Here is a 21,052-nt window from a genome sequence, read left to right as displayed (position 1 = left end):
AGGGAGAAAGTGACGAATTTGTTAATAAATAAGAATAAATCAGACCTTAATTATTATCATATAAGATATTTGTTTATATCCCTAATTTTTTGTAAAATTTATAGGAGAAAGTACAAACCAGACCTGCCATAATTTAAAATTTTCTTGAAAATATTAAAAACAAAAATAAAGAAAGAAAGAAGAGAAATAGCTGGGAATTAAAATATCTTATACTCAACTCAAGAATTGGGGGTTCAGCTTCGAAACTAGGGTTTTTCTCGGTGCCCAGACCTCCACCGAATCCACTCGAGAGCTCGTCGCAGAACGACGTTCGTACCAGTGTCTCTTCGACCTGACCTTTTTCCGGCGATATTCGTTGAATGGTTTTTCCGAGCTCTGACCGAAATTGCTTGAGGTAAAGTCGTTTGATTGAGCACAGGGAAAAAAAAAAGAGTGGCTATGGCGATCGCAGCCCCTGGGCAGATCAACGTCCACGATTCGCCGTCATGGGGATCCAGAAGCGTCGATTGCTTCGAGAAATTGGAGCAAATCGGCGAAGGAACTTACGGGTTCGTGAACTCCGAACATTAATCAAGCTCGTGTGTTTCTGTGTGTTAACATATGAAGAAATTTCCTTTGTAAAATTATGTATTTCTACTCTTGGCTATACTTACGGTATATACATATCCCACGGTATTTACTTTACTTGATGATTGCAGGCAAGTTTACATGGCCAGGGAAATAAAAACCGGAGAGATTGTTGCGCTGAAGAAGATACGAATGGACAATGAACGAGAAGGAGTGCGTTATTCGAACTCGATTATCTCGATTTTCGTTTAAAATTATGTTGATAGATAGGTTCTCATTGTGTTAAGGTCACAAGGAATTATGGAAACTTCTTTGTTGGATTTAACAGGTGAATAATCTGTGGTTTTTTTATTTTTTATTTTTTGGGCTTTTTATGCAGTTCCCGATAACAGCCATACGCGAAATCAAGATTCTGAAGAAGCTTCATCACGACAATGTGATCAAGTTGAAAGAGATTGTGACGTCGCCAGGTAATTTTTGAGCTGTTTTTTATCTGTACTTACGATGAGAGGACAGTTTTAGGCATTTTAGCTGATGTATTTTTCGTCTCTGAAGCTTTTGTAATGGTCTTACAGGACCCGAGAAAGATGAACAAGGGAGGCCTGGCAAGTTCTTTCGATGTGCTATTAAGATGATTTTTGTTTTTATTTTATCTATTTATCTGTGGTCTTTTTTTCGTGTTCAGAGACTCATCATGATATATGAGGTTTTCTTGAGTTGCAGATGGTAATAAATACAAAGGTGGAATTTACATGGTCTTCGAATACATGGACCACGATTTAACAGGCCTTGCTGATCGGCCCGGGATGAGATTTTCGGTTCCTCAGATCAAGGTACGACGAAAACAAAAGGAGAGCAATTTTTTTTTTTTTTTTTTTTTTTTTTTTTTTTTTTTTTTCGGGTTGATGAACTTTACTCGTGTCTATCAATGCATGACGATTTCTGTTATATGCGTCTCTATTTTTCCCGCGTCAGTGCTATATGAGACAGCTTTTGACGGGGCTCCATTATTGTCACGTCAATCAAGTGCTTCATCGAGATATTAAAGGTTTTCACTTTTTTACAAAAAGTCTTTAAAATTCTCTACCAATGTAAATTTTTTGCCATTTTGGGGGTTAACTTGATATTTTATTCTCTGTGTCGCAGGCTCTAATCTTCTAATAGATAATGAGGGTAACCTGAAGCTTGCTGATTTCGGGCTTGCTCGTTCTTTCTCTAACGATCAGAATGCAAATCTAACGAATCGTGTTATTACTTTATGGTATAGGTAAGATTTTAGCCCTAATGTCCTTCGATCAAGCATCGATTCCCTAAGTGTTTGTTTGTTCTTTATAATATTTTTAACAATTCGCTTCTGGTTCTGTGTTTACACAGACCTCCAGAGTTGCTGCTCGGAACAACAAAGTACGGCCCGGCAGTTGACATGTGGTCTGTTGGTTGTATCTTCGCTGAGCTTCTTCACGGAAAGCCCATTTTCCCCGGAAAAGATGAGGTAATAAAATGCCATTTCTCGGATGTGGTGTTTTCATTGGATTGTATTTGGTTATAAAAGGGTTATTGTTTGCTACGATATACGTGTTAGAGAAAGTGGCTGGCTGTGTTATTAACTGTTGAACTGTGAGAGTGGTGATAATCGTTAATAACATGAGAGCTGTTTGTGATTATAACTATCAGCTTCTACTTATTTTGTTTTGTTTTATTCGGGTAGGGTATATAGATGTGGCTAATACAAGTACTGTTCATGTCAGCAACTAAGACTATCATTCATTTATTTTCGTCACGATTCGATTCTATCGACTACTGGAACTGCGTATCCTGAACTCGCTAATTCCCTATTTTTTGTCAAAGAAAATGCATAAAAAAGATTCTGAAACACCACCACTAATCTATAATTTTGTTTAATTTCCGCCGGAATCTATTTTAGCCAGAGCAAGTAAATAAGATATTCGAGTTATGTGGAGCTCCGGACGAGATTAACTGGCCCGGGGTCTCCAAAATTCCATGGTATAACAACTTCAAGCCTACTAGACCGATGAAGCGTCGTTTGAGAGAAGTATTTAGACAGTAAGTCACTACTCATGCTATGAGAATAACACACCATCTATTATTTACCATAAACTTATCACATTTCCTTTTGTGCTATAGTTTTGATCGGCACGCTTTGGAGCTGTTGGAGAGGATGCTTATGCTTGATCCTTCCCAGGTATATATCCATCTATCTATATTGATTGACAACTGTTAGTTCAGTTTGCTCCATCGAGCGACTCTGCGTGTTCACTTGCGTTGTTTTTGGCAAAGGCTGACGGGGTTGTCTCAAAGCTTTTACTGGTTTAGGTTGTAGCTCCATTTATTTTTTTTTCATCAAAGGATTTAAAAAAAAAAAAAGATAAAAAGATGAGTCGAGACTCAGACTTAGCGTTGAAACAAAGAGTCGAGCTCCTTTTGTAATGTCCGTGATATAGAAAGCATGATGATTCATTGACTAGTAGAACCACTCTCTATTTGGTTTTTTGACTTGGCTTTCTTGAAACTTTGACGTAGAGAATATCTGCCAAAGACGCACTGGACGCCGAGTATTTCTGGGCTGACCCGCTACCCTGTGACCCCAAGAGGTACACACACATACTAGTATCATATTCTTACTGATCTTGAACTAAGAGTTCCAATTTGAAGTATAATCTAATTTTCGGATACTAATTTCGTCGAATTTATATTTTAACCCCCCCAAACAAATTTTCTGGCTTCGTCCCTGCATACTACTATACTCTCTCTCTCTCTCTATACATATATATCGTTGTCGTTGTCGTAGTAGCTAAATTTGTGAATTAAAAATAGCAATAACAATGAAATCCTGGCAGCTTGCCGAAATACGAGTCGTCGCACGAGTTCCAGACGAAGAAGAAGAGGCAGCAGCAGAGGCAGCACGAGGAGACGGCGAAGCGTCAGAAGATGCAGCAGCAGCAGCACAGCCGGCTGCCGCCGATCCAGCAGTCGGGCGGCGGGGCCCACTCCCAGATGCAGCGTCCCGGGCCCATGCCCCCTGCGGTCGCCGCCGGCCACTACTCCAACAAGCCCCGCGGCCCCCCCGGCGGCGGCAACAGGTACCCCTCCGCCGCCGCCGCCGCCAACAACCCCTCCGGCTCCGGCGGCTACGGCCACCCGCCTCCCCCCAACCGCGGGCCGCCCTACCCTTCCCAGGGCGGCGGCGGCGGCGGCCGGGGTGCCCCCTACGGCTCGGGCGCCCAGCCGCGCGGCGGCAGCGGATACGGGGCCGGATATCCGCAGCAGCAGCAAGGAGCTCCCTACGGCGGCGGAGGCGCTTCGGCCGCCGGCGGCCGCGGTGGGTCGTCCAACATCATGGGTGGCAACCGAAACCAGCCGTACGGCTGGCAACAGTGACTGACTTGACTCCTGTGTTATGCTCGAAACATTAATTGGAAAAAGAAGAAAAAAAAAATGAAGATATGAGGATGTAGGTTCTGATTTTGTCGACATTTATGAGTTTTATCATTATGCTACAATTTAATTTTTGGCTGTTGATAAGTCTCTCGCTCTCTCTCTCTCTCTCTCTCTCTCTGAAACTTACAGGTATGATTGCTGTAGATTTTGAAGCAGCAGCTTTGCATCGTGTAGCTCGTTATTAAAATGCGTAATTATGACACTAAGATGTGGCATCTTTATTTGCGCTGTGTGGAATGTGGTGAATAGTGTGCTTCGAACAGGGTTACATGGAATGTGTTTCTATGTAGAATCGGAATTAATGAAGGAAAAACGAGTTAGAAGGTCGACCTTTTGTTGTGAGAGACCTTTGCAAGTAGATGAAGCCACAAAAAAGGATCCATAAAGACGGTAAGACCATAAAGATTTACAGTTACTTGTTTACCATAAAGATTTACAGTTACTTGTTTGCACGTGGAAACGGGCGTGAAAGTCACACGTAGACCAAACCGCTTGATTGAGTTCGATTTGAAAAAAACTTGTGTGAACTCATGTTGTCAATGAGTGTGGAAGCAATGCAGATCGTACTTTTCGCGTGCTCGGATAAACCGCAAGCTATCTCCTTGATTAGTGAATCAGACTATCTCGACTTCGATAGGACTGCTATAAATTTTTTATATATCAAGTCGCTTGCAATTCCGGAGTTAGGTAAACGTTCATAAACGGTATTGAGATTATGGACACAATTTCTTCTAATTAAAAAGTTCAATGTATTTTAATCTCAGAAAAAAAAATAAAAGCTAAAACTAGACTACATTTGAGTTGAGAGTTCGAAATAAAATGATATTTTTGGACACAAAGTAGTAGACTTGTATACCTTTTCCAAATAAATGATTATTTTTGGTGTTACATTATGAGACATTAATTTTTTGGGGTTAAATTATAATGGATAAGAAATAATAGACATAAATAAATAGGGAGAATGTTCGATTAATCAATATTTGATAAAGGGATTGTTTAAAATAGTGAATTTGCAAAATGGTCAAAGTATATCTTAAATGGGTGAAATAATCAAAACGAGAGCAATAATTAGATTTCAATATTATTTTAAGATTAATTCTTTTAAAAGTAATAAATTACTTATAATAATCAATAAAATTTGTTATATTTTTGTAGAAAAATATTTGACAGTGTGATTTTGGCTGAAAATTAAAACTTTGAGTATTTTACCGATAAATTCACTCTATTTTTCTTTTTATTAAACAATAAGCAAAAGAGAAATTGCCCAATTTGCCACCAATTTCATAACATTTTTCCACTTTTCACAAAAAGACTAATTTTATGTTGACATCTATATCAACAATGTTGACATCTCATAGTGAAGGGCAAAAATAGATGTCAACATTGTTGACATAGATGGTGACATTTTGGAAAAAATTAGTCTTTTGGTGAAAAAGTGAAAAAATGTTATGAAATTGGTGAAAATAGAGAATTTCTCTAAGCAAAGCAACAGAAGTGGTTTAAGTTAGAAAAAAAGGCAAAGATTGAAAATCTAATAAACAGAAACAAAAAGTGAGGGAGGGAGAGATGAGCTCCTCCGCCACGAGACTCATCCACTGCTCCATGCCCCGCCCCCCTAACCGCCGTCGCCGCCGCAGCAACAGACGCCTCTCCGACGACCTAAACCTCTCCGACCACTCCCACGCCGTCTCCGTCTCCACCGACCCCTCCTTCGACCCAAACAAACTCTCCGCCGTCTTGGACCTAACTCACCTCCCCTCCCGCCTCCGACGCTTCCTCTCCTCCGCCGAAGACGCCGCCGCCGACCTCCGCACCCTCGTCTCCGTCGACGACAGCCGCCGCGTCGTCTTCTCTCTCCGCCGCTCCACAATCCGCTTCGCCGGCGAAGCTCTCCTCCTCGCCTTCCTCGCCGCCGCCGCCCTCCGCCTAATCTCCTCCCTCGCGCGCCGCACCGGATCCTCCGCCGCCGCGCCGCGCCTCGTCCGCCGCGACCGGAGTCTCGGCGGCAAAGAGGTCGTCGTCTCCGCCGCCGCCGATCCGCTTCCGCCGCGGCGGCGGATTCCTTCGCCCAAGGAGAGCTCCGAGCGAGTGCGGCGGAATTGGAACCGCGCCGGGACCAAGCTCCCTAAATGGTGGCCCGCCACGTCGGACCAGCCCTTGGATTCCGATTCTCCGCCGCTCGGTAGAGAGGCGTACCAGAGAGAGGCTGACAATTTGATCCGAGGTTATTAATTCTTATTTTTACTGTATTCTTAAAAAACGAAAAAAAAAAAAAAATTCTAAATGCCTAAGCGACTAAAAGTTTGAGAATCGCTAAATAACAAATCTTTCGTTAATTATTGATAAAGAGTCACTAAAATTTTTTCGTTAATCTTTCAGTAACTATTTCTTATAATTTACGATTAGTTATATAGCAACTTCGAATGTTTATAAAGCTACATATGTATAAATTTGGGCAACTAGAAAGAACCAAAATTCTGATGTGTTCTAGATGAAAAAAGCTACAGAATTCAATCCATGTTCGATATTTAGAGCATATTTTTAGGAAAAATTATGCAAAATAGTCGATTGAAACTAATTGATTAGCAAAAATAGGCAAAGTTACGCTCTCAAAGTGATCAAATTTGTCGACGATTTATACAACCAATTGATAACTGTTCAAACATTTAATCACGGAGTCAAAAAAATATTGAAACTTGGTATTTACACATTTTAGCTATATATCACAAATATTAGACAAACCTGAGCTCTTTAGCTAAAGCTCTCATATTTTTTAATAACATTGGAACTAACCAGAACAGAGCGTACCGTTTTGCAGAAATCACAGACAACAGAATGAGCGGAAAGGACATCGTGGCAGACGATATACTCGAAGTCAGTAATCTTTTTAAACGGATAATTAAGTTAATTATTTTTTAATAATATATATATATTTTTTTTTGTACATGTAGCTCCGTCGAATATGCAGGGCATCGGGAGTTCGGGTCTCTTTCGACACTTCAAACACTCGAGACTCTTTTTACCGCACGTCCGTCGACTTTGTGCTCAATGCTTGTGCCAGGTAAGCAAGATCGGCTCTCTCTGCTGCTTCTCCGTGATGGGACTCACCGTACTTCACATGGAACCCCGTGTGATTAATTGTGATTTGTAGGGCACCGAGTCAGTCCGCGGCTATTGAGCTCGCCGGAGAAGATATTCGACAATTCATAGCTGGCCTCGCTGCCAACATAGGCCTCGAAAGCACCCGAGCCGCCAGAATCGTTTCGGCCGCCGTGGCTGCTCGTACGCGCTCACGATTCTTACAGGCTTGGGTATATATATATATAGTTTTAAATACATATATGATCCATTTGAGCGATTTACATGGAGATCTAATCGTATTCATGCTTAAAATGATAAGCTGATTGGTTAGTAAGATAGTCCAAGTTCTAAGTTTTTAGAAAATTTGTCGAAGTTACGTTGTAAAAAATTATTGATTTCGGTATTTTTTTTCTTTATCCATTTTTTGTTCTTGTCATTTTTGAAATAAATAATAGGATCCGTAGGAGCGATTGCTTGAAAATTTAGTCGAGTTAAAGTGAAAAACACGAGAAGAAAAAAATTATAGAAAAATAGCCATATGAAAACTAATTGTTTAGCTGTATAGTCGAAGTTTTAAGTGTTTTTTTTTTTTTTTAAATCAAAATCACCTTTCTGACTTTTTTTGGTTTTGGACACTCAAAAAAAGTTACTGGCCCTCGTTTATAAGCAATTTACCGGGGTTAAACAAAAAATATTAATGCCTTGTACTTGTATCTACGATTTGGCAGTGTAAGAATATATGGGTTATTTATTTATGAGGAGGTTCTTTGACATGTTGAAAGTGAACAATGGAGAGAAGTTAATGAATGGAAGTTCATAAAGTTTGGGGAGTTGTACTAAATACAAACCAAGACTAAAAAAAATATTAATAATGTTGATTTTCATTTCATACCTTAAGAAATCCGTACCAGTCGTAACTCGTTTGATTTTGAATTTACAGGCCTTGGAAATGCAAGGTAAACATACAGAAGCAATGTTAGAGCTGTCAAAGATATGCCTCACCTTCAGAATATTCCCTCCCGAAGAGTCCTCTGTAAGTGCCATCGGCTACACTTTTTATTCTAATTTTTTTTTCCTTTTTTTTTTTGGCCATACTCATCGTTGTTGGGACGTTAATGAACCGAACCCGTTTTTACAAAGTCAGAATTTTTATTTATTTATTTACTTTAATATTCAGGCTGAGATGGAAATGGTGGCTCGGGGACTAGAGAAGCATTTGAAAGTCGAGCAAAGGGAGTTTTTGATGGACATGTTGGCCGGGTTTTGCGAACAAGAAATTCGTACAACCGCAGCGGAAGCCTTGGGTCTGGTAAAAGACCTTTTTTTTTTTAATTAATTATTATTTCGTCGAAACTCTCTTCTTATAATACGGTTTTATTTATTGATTTTACGCAACAGTCATATATAAGTCGTCTCTTTTATCCGCAGATAGCTTCGTCTACCGGCCTTGGAGATCAAGGGTAGAAGTAGAACAAGAACAGAATTGAGCAAATTTATTGTTTAGGTAAACACAAAAAAGGCATCTTTGATTGTTAGGAAAATAAAGTAATAAAAAATAAATAAAAAAATTAGGGTGTAGCTCATAGCTGTAGTTTATTTTTAACTGATTGGAGGAGCAGGTATTTTAATCTCCTGGATTTCTCTCTCAACTCATCTGTAATTGAACGTAATCTGAATGCAAGTTCCGTTTTAATTTGAAGAATCTCATTGCCCCATCTCATTGTTAAAACGCCTCGACTTGGGGTCAAACTATATCGAGAATTTTATCGCCTTTTATGTAGTGTTAAATTTAAGGGTCATAAGGTAAATAATCATAATTACAGTTTGACATTACTAAATAATTAGTGTTTCGTAAATTTTTGGTAAATAACCACTTTCATATATTTACGGATGTAAATCTTAGGTAAATAATCACTTTCATTTATTATGTCACGTCATCTTTATGCCTATTTATTTAAGATTTATGAAACGTTGGTTATATAGTTGGTTATTTACCTAATTTTTTTGTAAATTTAATTGGATGAGAAATCCATAATCATGGACGTGGGTTGTAAATTTTGAGTTTGAGCCACGTTCTAGTGTTGTCTTTGGTGAGTTCAAAGATGATGGTAAATTTTGACTCTTCATACCGTTTTAAGCAAACCATGTACATACCATTGCCTTTTATTTTTATTTTTGAAAGTAATAAATTACTTATAATAATTGTCAAAAAATTTAATCTTGATGTAAAAAAAATATTTGACAACGTAACTTTGACTGATTTGCTGAAAATTTGAAACTTTAGTTATTTTGCTAATCAATTAGTTTCAAATAATTATTTTGTACCCTTTTTAATTTTTCCTATTCAAAATTGCAACCATGTCCAAGTGTTGTGAATTATTCCATCGGTTCATAACCCATTTTTTTTTTCACTTGTGGTTGAAAATGTTACTCGAGTTATAAACCACTTGACTTCAAAAATAAATATAGCTAAAAAAAAATGAAAATCTCAAGAAATTAGACGTCTGTAAAATTGAAGCACCGTCGTGTTGTAAAATGTGTGTATATATATATAGCTCATGACCGAGAGGCTTAAACCCACAAAAACTCTTCTCTCAAGAAACACTCTCTCATCAAAGAAATAACTCTCTCTCTCTCTCTCTCTCTCTCTCTCTGCGAGCCATCCATGGCCAACGAAGCGAATTCCGTCTCTGGCTCGAGTCTCAAGAGAAGAATGAGCGACCACGGACCTCGCCGCGGCGGCGACAAAGAAGAGCCTCCTCTTCTTCTCTCGGCTCCGAAGCCGACGAAATCGGAATCGGCAATGGCGAGGAAAAGCACCATCATCTCCGGCGCTCCTCTTCTTCCTCTTCCTCGCCGCCGCTTCTGCTCCGACGGCAAGGAGAACAGCGATCCCCGGCGATCGAAATTGGCGATCCACGTCGTCGACGAGACCGCTCTGATCGGCTCCACCGTCGTCGTTCCGAAGAGAGCGCCGAGAGAGAGATCGTCGAAGAAGACGACGGCGAAAAAGGCGTACTCGAGGGAGGCACTGGAGGCTCTGAGATTCTCCGACGTGGCGGCGCAGCGTAGGATGTGGACCGACGTCCACGTCGGACTGGGTCCCACAGTCAGGAAGGAGTACGACTTCTTGCTCCCCCTCGCCGGCGCCGGAGACGATCACCGCTTCGCCGCCGTCGACCCCAATCGCCGCCGGATCTCCAACAACCACCAATCGCCGTCTGTGCATGGTCAGTTCTTTCTTTTGACTATTTCTTGATTTCTATTTTGTCGTTCCTTATCCCATTTCTGAAAAATAAAGATAAAGATCGTTTCTTTCTTTGATTTAGGTAAGATTTTTAAATGCGTTTCTGAATTTTTGTCTTTCTTGATTTTTATGTCTTAGTTCTCTTCGAGTTTTTTTTTTTTTTTTAATTTTTATTTCGTCGAGTTAAAAATTCGAAAGAGAAAACTAGTACCACTCTTGGGATTGGATTTATTATTTTATTTTTATTTTTTTACAATTCCATGATATAAGCTATGTGTCTGAAATCAATGCCACATTTGAGTCTTTCTATTTAATTTTCCTTCTGAAATTAGAACGTGCATACAAGTGAATTCTGAGATCCTTATTTTTTTTTTTTTTTTTTTGGGAGTGATTAAAATCATTGTTATTTCTTGTTGTTGTTCTCAGGTGCTTCTGGTTCGAGAGGACAATTGAGCGAAGTCAGAGTCAGGGTCAATTGAAAGAACGCCATAGCTGAAGCTTCTTTGCTTCATTTCATTCCATCTCTGTGAATGACTAAACCATTGACTCATTGTTCATACATATATACAGAACTTGATGTATCACTTGTTCATACCGATTGGTTCTTTTTTTTTTTTTTTTTTTTTTTTTTTTTTGTAGTCTTACTTTTGTTGTAAGTGTCATATCTTTTACATGTAATCTCTTTAGACTTAAGAGGACTCTTGAGCTTCTTTAAGTCTTTTTCAAATAACACGACATAATATCTTTGTGTTCCTTTGCACAAGGCCAAGTTTTTTTTTTTTTTTTTTTTTTCTCATATCGAGATTCATTTAGGTTATAAACCATGCTAGCAAAGCTATAAATTTAAAAACTATAAATCACTAATACTACAAAGCTATAAATTTAAAAACTTCCATTTATTTGTTAATTGTTTTGTAGTAAATAAAAGTATAATCCTAAATAAAAACATTTGGTTAACCACTACTAATCTTCAATCTAACCTAAATTTCAATCGACCAAAAATTCTCTCCCAAAATTCTTTATTGGCTAGAGAGAATAAAAAAAATATAAAAATCAATTAATCAACTATTGCCCTTTTGTTCAAATTTTTAAATTTGTAACCATTGGCGCGCAAAAGTCCATATATATGATATATCTATCGTTTGACAAAAGAGCAACAGTCAGCACAGAAAATTCCCGCCATTACACAAAAATGGTTCAAACTCGGAGCAAAAGATTGGCCATGGAATCTCGAAAAAGCGATGACCTTTCGACCTCAAAATCCCCAAATCGTTCGAAGCGCTTCAAATCCGTACCTGAATTTGCCTCCACGGAACCTAAGAAAAGCGATAGCCTTTCAACCGCAAAATCCCCAAATCCATCAAAGCGCTTCAAATCCGCAACTGAATTTGCCGTCACTGAACCTCAGAAAAACGATAACCTTTCAACCGCGAAATCCCCAAATCCTTCAAAGCGCCACATATCTGTACCTGAATTTGCCTCCACGGAACCTCAGAAAAACGATAACCATTCAAACCCAAAATCCCCAAATCCTTCGAAGCCCTTGAAGTCTCTACCGGAATTCGCATCTCCATCAGCCTCCATTGTTCACCTTAGAACCAGATCGGTACAGTCCTCTCTCTATCGCTAATCTCTCTATTTCTTTATTTTTTTGGGTTTTTATTTTTATTTTTGTCAAATCGGAGCTGATTGAATACATTAGCGTTGTGGCGTAGATATTTCTGAGTGATTGGTGGTTGATTAAGCTCGACGCCGATAAACTGGGTATCGGAGGCTTCGCTCAAACAAGGTATAACAACAAAGTGAAAGGACTTTGATTTATTTTTATTTTTTTTAATACAGAAAAAAAAAAAAACACTTTCGGTATTGGGGCCTTATTTTTTTCCAAATGCAGATTGAAAAAAGTTGGCACCTTTTTATTCTCTAATTTTCAGAGATGCTATATCAGTTGGTGAAATTACACCCAAATTTTCATACCTATATACATATTTCACATTGCAGGGATATAGGGTTACAACATTTTGAGTCTGCATCAATAGTGATTAGACATAGCGAAACTGTTGTAGAGACCAAGGACGGGATTGTAATTACGTTCAGCGGCTTAATAAATCTTCACCGAACCCATCGAAATGGATTTCCATCTTCGGTAGGAAATTTCCTTTCAACTCCTCTTTGTTTTAAGCCTTGTGATAATTAAATCTCTGTCTAAAATATATATTTATATTCGAAATCAGATCATTGAAAGTTCTGTACCGATCCACAGTTGCGTCGATTCCGATCCAGCAATCCACGTGTGTTAATTTAAGATTATGGAGTTTAAGCTCTTAGATTTGTCGATTCGAAGGATCATTTTAGTGCCGTGGGAACCGGTCAAGGCTCATTTATTAGCTTACAAGACTAATCTGAAACTGAGGTTTGAAGTGAAACAAAAACAAAATCAATAATGAATCGAAGAGTTTATTTTCATACTTTGGGGTTGGAACTTTGATCAAGTCTCAAAAAATTCGAAAGAAATTCCCTAAATTAAACTTAAACTTTTTTTGGTCGACTTTTTTCGTGTTAAATCCTTAAAAGGAACTTACATTATAGTAGTTGGTTTGATTTATTTTTAATCATTTAGTTTGCTCTTGATAGGTTTGCAGTAAGTTTATGCACGGATTTCCGTTCATGTGGCAAGACTATGCAAAGCTGTCTCTGTTTGATGACTCGAACGGAGATCGATCTTCACCTTCAATAACCGGCGTTTCGATGACCAATATGCGAGATCTTTTGATGTCAACGCTGGGAAGCCCAAGCTACGATTTGCTCGTCGACGAGATCGTTTCATCGAGAACTCTTCCAGAGAAGGTCTCTTCGAAAAATTCGGGAGATTCGGTCCAAGTTGTGAAAAAAGAGGAAACCCGCCGAGTTACGAGAAGCAGTGTTGCTACGGCTCGATCATAGACAGCCAAGGGACTCGAGAATTTCGTATTCTGTTAAATTGTTCTCAGATTTAAATACACATTTTTTTTTCTTCGTTCGATCCAAAATAAACTACACTGGATGAAAAAATAAATCACCAACCTGCAGTGTTGATTCAAGAGCGTATTTTAACATATAAACAAGAATGTTTTTATACCCGATATAAACCATGATCTTATAAACCCACCATGAGATTCTGATTTCTGGTTTACGGTTCTTTTGCACACCCTTAATGTAGATACTATCTTCTTTTATTGGTTCAAATATTTTTATTGGCTAAAACTAATCATATGTCTTCTTTTATTTATTTTTGAAAATGATGATTGTATTTTGGAGTCTTATTTTCCCATGACTATTATGTTTGATATATTTTTATTTTGTTAAGATTTTTTTTTCTATTATAGATATTATGTTTTTTAAAATTTAATCTCAGTTAATTGAGTCCGAATGTCTAAACACGATTAAATAAACCATTTAACACGTTTATTAAATGGTTTAATTTAAACGGTAATGGATCTGTAAAAAAATAAACGGTCGGATTTGGATCTAGATTTCAAACACGATTAATAAATGGTTGGATTTGGTTTTAACAATTATTTACGCAAACACGATTAACACGACACGATTACGACACGAACACGAAATTGCCATCCCTAGATAGACATAAATCCAATTCCAGTTTTGATCGAATGTAGGTAAAAAAAAAAAAAAAAAATACAGGAGTTGATATGACGATACATGATTTATGTGCAAACAATGTTTTCAAGCAAAACGTAATCTGATATTCTGAAATCAGAGATTATGGACATAACATGAACCCCACAATTCTAAACTTAAAAAAATTAATCATCATATTCTAGCAACAATCTTCTAACGTAAACACAGAACAACAGACACTAATCACATCCAATGTTTTCTATTCCATTCTGATTCAATATTAAAAAAAAAAAACCCGTAGTACTCGAGGAAACGCTCGAGTTGTTACTACAATTTTTTTCAAATGAACGAATAAGACTAAATAAAAAAATTACGCTTCATGAATTTATTTTTTAACGTCTGCATCAAATAAAATAATAAACGCAGGTAATCAAATTCTTTAATAACTAATCCCTTAATTTAAGCAAATTATTCGGTCTAAAACAAAAATTCATAATATATAATTTTGAGAATAAGAGAAAAAGTACACAAGCGAATGAGGAAACAAAATGCATAACTTTATTGCAATATATAAAATATATAAAATAAACGTACATAAAACATAAAATATATAAAATACGAAACCTAATAAAACATTAAATAAATAAAATAAAATAAAATAAAACCTAATAAATATGGGGTCAAATTACGATCCAAACGGGAGGCTTTCCGACCAAGCTTTGGAACGTACTTGGATCTAAACCAAAAGATAATGTCAATTTTTGACTTTCAAGATCAAATTCGCCCACGTCACATATACTTGGAACATTTTCACCTGTTATCATATCTATGTCTTGCGTCAAGTATACACAATTCGGACGACACCCAATAATTTCGGTAGCTCGTACCAATATAGAAGTATTGTCGCCCAAAAACAAGGAATAAACACCAAGTGATGTTATCTTGTCCCATTTATTGTTGCGAGAGTCTAACTTGAAGAGCTCGATCTTAGTCGTCAAACGTGTAAGGTCACCATCTGGGTCCCCATAGTCGTAATGCCTATCGATACGAATAATCTCATTATCAAGAGTTGTTGCAATATATCTTCTCCCGAATACGTCATACCGGTCACCATAGTAACTCGGAGCCACAATAGTCTTCCTCACCGGCTTGGACGCATCATCAGGAACCTCAAAACATTCAAGTACACCGCGAAAGTTGACGGTATAAAGTCGATTATTATGCCACATCATGTCTTCGTATTTATTACCACAGGTAATCCATGTCCACGTGGTATCTTTATTGTATCTGATAAAAGCCAACTTACGTCCTCCGATTGACGCGAAAATAATGCAATCTTCAGCATTTAGTCGCGGGTCTGCCGTGATGCAAACATTGTTGACGTGAAATTCGCAAGGAGAAACATAAGGATCGACGAGACCGATAAACTGGTCTTCGATGAAATCTAGTCGAGGAGGAAGTGGCGGGAGTGAAATAGTTGAATCGCTATTGTTGACCCCGAAATAAGGCTTGTGAAGCGTCATCGTGTAGTCGTGATTTACGAATGCTAGCCATCCGTGTGAAGAGCCACAAAAGCGCGTCTTATGTGCGATGTTTAGTTTCGCTTCCGAGAATTTTCTCTTAAGTACATCGTATACTTGCCAGCTGTCTTCTCTTTCATTCGGGACCAACAACATTGGGACTTGGTGCTTGTTATATTCCACTCCTTTTATTTAAATTGCAAACAATATATGTTACTAATTATTTCTATTGCACCAAAATTAAATAAATACATTGTACTCAAAAGTATGTACCTTCCATTGCTTGAGGTTTTTTTTACAAGCAAAAGCTCCAACTCACCTATCATAAATACGGAAGGTTGATAATATTAGTCTAAAAGCCGAATCAAAACATATCAATTAATGTATACAAAATATATATATTTATATATATCTATATCAAAGCCACTATTCAGAACATATATCATCCAAAACTTTACTCACAGCATATTTATCTATCCGTTCAAAAAAAAAAAAAAAAAGTAAACTAGCGAGCTTAAGATACAAGTCTACGACCGCTTGTCGATAAAAGCCATACTTTTTTTGCTAGAAAAATATCAGAAGAAATTTTAATTAGTTAAAATATAACGTAGCAAAAGCATAATTCTAAAACATCGAATATAATAATGGCTGATGCGAACCGGAATAAAATATGTACGTACTTGCACGAGACTCTTCTGTTTGGTAATTAGGTATTGTTTTGATTTTTCGTAATTAGAGCTTAGACTTGGTTCGGTGGAGTTTAAGGGAAGTACGTGTAAGTCGGATTCTATTTTGGCATCAGGCTTTCGTTAGTGGGCTTTTGATTTCTGTTTCGGCTCAAGTTGACCTTCAATTTGAGGCCGCTGGGCCCAAAATACCAGTAAACGCATATGGAATGGTTTTAATTAGGGGTGACAATTCGGTTACGTGTCGTGTCTTATTCGTTTTCATGTATATTTTTACAGACTTAGACACGAATAAGATACGACACGTAACCCGAATATTTTTTTTACACACTTAGACACGACCCATTTATTAATCGTGTCTAGGAGCAAAACTCAAACACGACCCACTATTTTTTTTTTTCCAGACCCAGACCCAACCCATTAAGACTCATTTATTAATCGTATTTAATGGACCATGTAACCTTCGAACCCACAGACCCATTTAGACCACTAAACCAATTTGAATACGCGAATCGGTTTAGGCCATTAGACATGTTTACTTCAAAATATTGAAATTCTCTAAATCAAATTAAATAACAAATTAATTAGAATAAGTAACTAATAAAAATACTCCAAATAATCAACTAAGCCACCAACATAATATTTTTAATACAAAAGAGAAGTTCAAACACAATCTATTGATGTCATTTTGGGTCTTGATCGTGTTTACCCATTAATAATCCATTTAATATTCGTGTCTAATTGGGTCCCAATGAGTTGTCGTGTTCGTGTCATGTTCACCCGTTATTTAATCGCACGGATGGACCCAGATCCATTTAAGGTCGACCCAAACTCATTTACACCGTGGTAATCGTGTCGTGTTCTCGCGTACGGCCCCAAATTGCCACCTCTAGTTTTAATAGCTTTTACTATAAGATTTAACTGATTTCATGAGCTTTAATTTTAATATTAAAAAACAAATATTAGAGGACAATCGAGAAAGATGAGAGATTTGGAAGATTTCAGGATTAGAGTGAACACCTATTTTTAAAGAATAATTGCACGACCTAAGCCACTACAAACGTAGAGATTGTAATTTAGCCCAAAGTTTACCCGATGTTTCAAATATAACCCGCGGTTATGACGTGGCAATTTCATAGTATTATTGTGTTTGCGTTAATACTTTTTTACTTTTTCATATTTATTCATAACTGATCCTGGTTTATCTAGACAGAATAATTTGCTTAAATTAAGAGATTAGTTATTAAAGAATTTGATTACCTGCGTTTATTATTTTATTTGATGCAGACGTTAAAAAATAAATTCATTAAGCGTAATTTTTTTATTTAGTCTTATTCGTTCATTTGAAAAAAAAATTATAGTAACAACTCGAGCGTTTCCTCAGGAATTCACATTTTCAAGTTTCGTGTTTTGATAATTTTTGTTAATTTTGGTTAATTTGTCTTTCCAAAATTTATATTTTCAGGTTCTATACGGTTTGGCTTTGTCTCATTTATACATGCAACAAAATGCATAAAAACTTGGAGAATAAGTTTTCTCTCAAGCTAATAATACGTTTTTTTTAGAGACAGTAAAGTTGTCTATAAGAAATTGTCCGATGATAGCTACAATTTAACAGATAGTTTCTTATTTTTAAAACTTATAATTCTATAATTTTGGAATCTCAAAATGTTTTCTAGACATATAAAGAGTTGACTTGACATCCAAATGAAATTTCAATGAAACCTCTCTTCAATTAAACTTAACCGAAGAGCCAATTAAAAAAAAAAAAAAAAAACCTGACCAATTTCCTCAAGGGTAACGCGTTAACAGTTACAATTATAAAAATAAAATAAAAATTATCTCCAAAACAAAGCATCGAGTTTGTATTGGTCGGACAGCGTCATATTACAATAGAAGAGAGGGCGTGGAATTCACGCGCCCCCATTATACTCATCAGCACGATTTCGACTGACTTCGACTTCCAATTTCATTCATTTTCCGTCTTCTGGTTCTTTATAAAACGCTGCGTTTAATATCCCATCTCATCTCACAGACACGACTTAGGGCAAGTTTTCGATCGCTTCTCTTCTATTCCGATTCAGGCTATTATCGTTCTCAACCTCTTCGATTTCTCCCTCAACAGCTTCGTCGCTTTTGGATTTTCATTGTGAGTTTTTGCATCAATGAAATACGGATCCAAGATTTGTTTATTTACTAGCTTTGTTCAACTTCATTGATCTTCATTTAGACGCTTTTTTCCGTGCAGTGAATTTTCGGCGAAAATGGTTTCCTTCGAAATGAACGACCGTAAAAGTGAGTTAATCGTTTTTTTTAATTCGTTGTGATGCGTTTATTTATGCTTTCGAGGTTTGTAATTCATAATTTGTGTATTTATTTACGAATGAACACACGACTCGGATTGACTAGATTCAGATGGAATTCGTTGAATGTATTGCATTTAATCGTATAAATCTAGGAGTGTTTAGGAAACTTGAAATGTGGGCTTGAGTTTGTAACGTCACGATTCTGGGAATGTGTAGTCACTCGATTCTGGAAATCGTATATATGGATGGACATTGTTAAGCCTATATATACGTCTGGTTTCGAGTGATCTGAATAATACATCGTTTGTACTATTTTATTAGTTTATTTTGAGTTTGTATTGGGAGATCATGAAGATTGTAACTTCTTTATGTATCAGAGATCGGGATAGGGTTAACAGGATTCGGCGTGTTCTTCTCATTTCTGGGAATAATTTTCTTCTTCGACAAGGGACTTCTTGCCATGGGAAATGTGAGCTCCAATGAAACCTGACTCCTTTTTCCTTTCTTTCTTTTTTTTGTTTTTTTAGAAGAAACTTTTTTTCTTTCTTTCTTTTCATAACCTGTACTGTTCTAACACTGCCTTATCTTATCGTTTTACGTGGCTCAATCAGATCCTCTTCTTCTCGGGGTTGACTATTACTATCGGGCTTAAGTCTACTATGCAGTTCTTCATGAAACGTCAAAACTTCAAGGTATTAGCTTTATCAATCAACATCTCTCGCAGCATAACGTGTCTGAATTTTTCTAACTTTGTGTTCGTCTTTTCGCTGTGCAGGGCACGATTTCGTTTGGAGTGGGCTTCTTTTTGGTGGTTATAGGTTGGCCTATAATTGGGATGCTTTTGGAGGCATATGGATTCATTGTCCTGTTCAGGTACATCGAATTTACATTCCTGATTTTCAAGGTTGACCGTTCATTTCATCAGACTCTGAAGATGCTGACTGGTTTTTTTTTTTTTTTTTTTCCTTCAGTGGTTTCTGGCCTACACTGGCTGTTTTCCTTCAGAGGATACCTATTCTCGGATGGTTATTTCAGCAACCATATATTAGATCGGTATGTTAATGTCAGAAATATTCTTTTGATCATTTATACAGGATGAGAACTTTTCGTCACATTAATGATAAAAGATTGAGGAAGTGTTTTTAGTGTGGTCTATGAGTAAAGTGACTGAGCAAGCTTTTTCATGAGGAGGAACTAAGTTCCATTAAGAGAATGATTTAAAACGAAAATATATTTATTTGCTGACGTAATAGATCAAGGAAATATTGAATTAGGGGATTAAGTAAATAATTGAATTTGGTAGGTTGACTGTCCACTTGCTTCAATGTCTAGTTTAGCAAGAGCTTATCTTACCATAAACGAGACTTTTTTAAGACTTGACGTTTGGTGCGAATATAAGTACTTGCTATCTTAATAGGTTGATGCGCGTTACAGTAAAAAAAAGTTATTGTGTGTTAGATTTGAGCCGAGTTAATAGTTTGTCAGCCATATTTCGCCAATGCATGATATCAATTATGCCCTCACTTTCGAAAAAGCACCCAACTAATTTTACATTTCGCTCCACATATCAATCATGCCTTCTATAGTTCTGACAGTATAGTATATGAATTCACGTGTTTAAAAAAAATGAGAACCATTGAACTAAGATATTTTCCATGCAGATTTTGGATCGTTACAGAGGAGGAAGGCGTGTACCGGTGTGAGCCGCCGGGGAACACGTCTGCTTGTATGTCCTTGTATAAAATACTGTCGGATATGGCACATTTTTTTTTTTTTCTAATTCTGTTGACAGTACAAAATGATCTCTGATTCCATATAATCTGTTATCTTTTACCTTGATATAAGAGCAAAATGGATAAGAGGGCAAAAAAAAAGTGAGAGCTTGAAGTTCTTTATTCTGTCAAGCCTTAAGGAAATATGTGGAAGACTATGATCATCGCTATAAGTGGGCCGGGAATTTCTGGATCACTCGGGACGAGTACAACGGGGTTGTTTTGAAATTGAATCGGAATGGAAAAGAAAATATTGGATTTAACTTGTGTCTGTTGTTTAATTCTATGTTACATTGGAAGCTTTTGTTGCTAGAATATGGTGATTAATTTTTTAAAGTAAACATTTAGAGTTTTGAGCGAAGCCTCCAATACCCAGTTTATCGGCGTCGAGCTTAATCAACCACCAATCACTCAGAGAGGGATATATATACGGAAAAAGAAAAAGACTTGGTCTCATGTAAAACTATAAAGAGATTATGCCATTTTATTTGTAAAGAAGATTACAGGAATGTTACACCACATGTAAAAGGTCTGACAATTTACATCAAGACTACCAAAAACAAAAAAAACAAAGGTATGTATGAAAAACTGCACAACAAGTTCTGACTGAAGTATGAGTAATGAGTAAAAAAAATATTGACAGAGCGATGGAATGAAATGAAGGAAAGAAGCTTTAGCTATGTCCTCTCGAAGCAGTATCACCTGAGAACAACAAGAAGAAGAAATAACAAAGATTTTGTTGTATTTGAACTCAGCATCGTTAGGATAGATCCTAGGCTAGTCGAAAACGTGTTTA

At 37.1% G+C, this 21,052-nt stretch overlaps 6 protein-coding genes across 7 annotated transcripts; 5 read left to right on the top strand and 1 right to left on the bottom strand.

Annotated features, from left to right (window-relative positions):
* Positions 1-165: 165 nt before the first annotated feature.
* On the top strand, positions 166-4,101 carry LOC149394547 (cyclin-dependent kinase C-2-like). Its single transcript, XM_089617328.1, has 12 exons — positions 166-548; positions 699-780; positions 947-1,037; positions 1,143-1,172; positions 1,291-1,400; positions 1,543-1,615; positions 1,714-1,834; positions 1,942-2,059; positions 2,492-2,631; positions 2,713-2,770; positions 3,109-3,179; positions 3,426-4,101. The coding sequence occupies exons 1-12, from the start codon at positions 439-441 to the stop codon at positions 3,964-3,966; spliced, it is 1,545 nt and encodes a 514-aa protein (XP_089473454.1). The 5' UTR covers positions 166-438; the 3' UTR covers positions 3,967-4,101.
* Positions 4,102-5,541: 1,440 nt separating this feature from the next.
* Positions 5,542-8,829, top strand: LOC149394546 (phosphoribosylformylglycinamidine synthase). Its single transcript, XM_089617818.1, has 7 exons — positions 5,542-6,250; positions 6,845-6,900; positions 6,978-7,087; positions 7,178-7,337; positions 8,048-8,140; positions 8,285-8,416; positions 8,536-8,829. Exons 1-7 carry the CDS (start codon positions 5,593-5,595, stop codon positions 8,569-8,571), a joined length of 1,245 nt encoding a protein of 414 aa, XP_089473944.1. The 5' UTR covers positions 5,542-5,592; the 3' UTR covers positions 8,572-8,829.
* Positions 8,830-8,956: 127 nt separating this feature from the next.
* Positions 8,957-11,104, top strand: LOC149394545 (uncharacterized). The gene is made up of 2 exons (XM_089617819.1): positions 8,957-10,337; positions 10,781-11,104. Exons 1-2 carry the CDS (start codon positions 9,773-9,775, stop codon positions 10,831-10,833), a joined length of 618 nt encoding a protein of 205 aa, XP_089473945.1. The 5' UTR covers positions 8,957-9,772; the 3' UTR covers positions 10,834-11,104.
* A 361-nt stretch (positions 11,105-11,465) lies between these two features.
* On the top strand, positions 11,466-13,478 carry LOC149394544 (uncharacterized). The gene is made up of 4 exons (XM_089617657.1): positions 11,466-11,960; positions 12,070-12,143; positions 12,356-12,500; positions 12,989-13,478. Exons 1-4 carry the CDS (start codon positions 11,481-11,483, stop codon positions 13,295-13,297), a joined length of 1,008 nt encoding a protein of 335 aa, XP_089473783.1. The 5' UTR covers positions 11,466-11,480; the 3' UTR covers positions 13,298-13,478.
* A 1,174-nt stretch (positions 13,479-14,652) lies between these two features.
* On the bottom strand, positions 14,653-15,495 carry LOC149394543 (putative F-box protein At5g60060). Its single transcript, XM_089618349.1, has one exon. The coding sequence runs from the start codon at positions 15,493-15,495 to the stop codon at positions 14,653-14,655; it is 843 nt and encodes a 280-aa protein (XP_089474475.1).
* Positions 15,496-18,016: 2,521 nt separating this feature from the next.
* On the top strand, positions 18,017-20,519 carry LOC149394542 (vesicle transport protein GOT1-like). Of its 2 annotated transcripts, none has more exons than XM_089617735.1 (7): positions 18,017-18,327; positions 18,427-18,473; positions 18,862-18,953; positions 19,096-19,176; positions 19,260-19,357; positions 19,456-19,537; positions 20,146-20,519. In XM_089617735.1, exons 2-7 carry the CDS (start codon positions 18,443-18,445, stop codon positions 20,185-20,187), a joined length of 426 nt encoding a protein of 141 aa, XP_089473861.1. In that variant the 5' UTR covers positions 18,017-18,327; positions 18,427-18,442; the 3' UTR covers positions 20,188-20,519. The 2 variants fall into 2 exon arrangements, with proteins under 2 accessions (XP_089473861.1, XP_089473860.1); XM_089617734.1 differs by having other exon boundaries at positions 18,409-18,473.
* Positions 20,520-21,052: the final 533 nt, after the last annotated feature.

Source organism: Urtica dioica, chromosome 6 (assembly GCF_054948205.1).
Source record: "Urtica dioica subsp. dioica isolate 48M chromosome 6, U.dioica_male_clone48M_v1_H2, whole genome shotgun sequence".
NCBI classification, from domain to species: Eukaryota; Viridiplantae; Streptophyta; class Magnoliopsida; order Rosales; family Urticaceae; genus Urtica; species Urtica dioica.
Note: the sequence above shows the minus strand (reverse complement) of the source record. Positions and strands in the feature narration are given on the sequence as shown.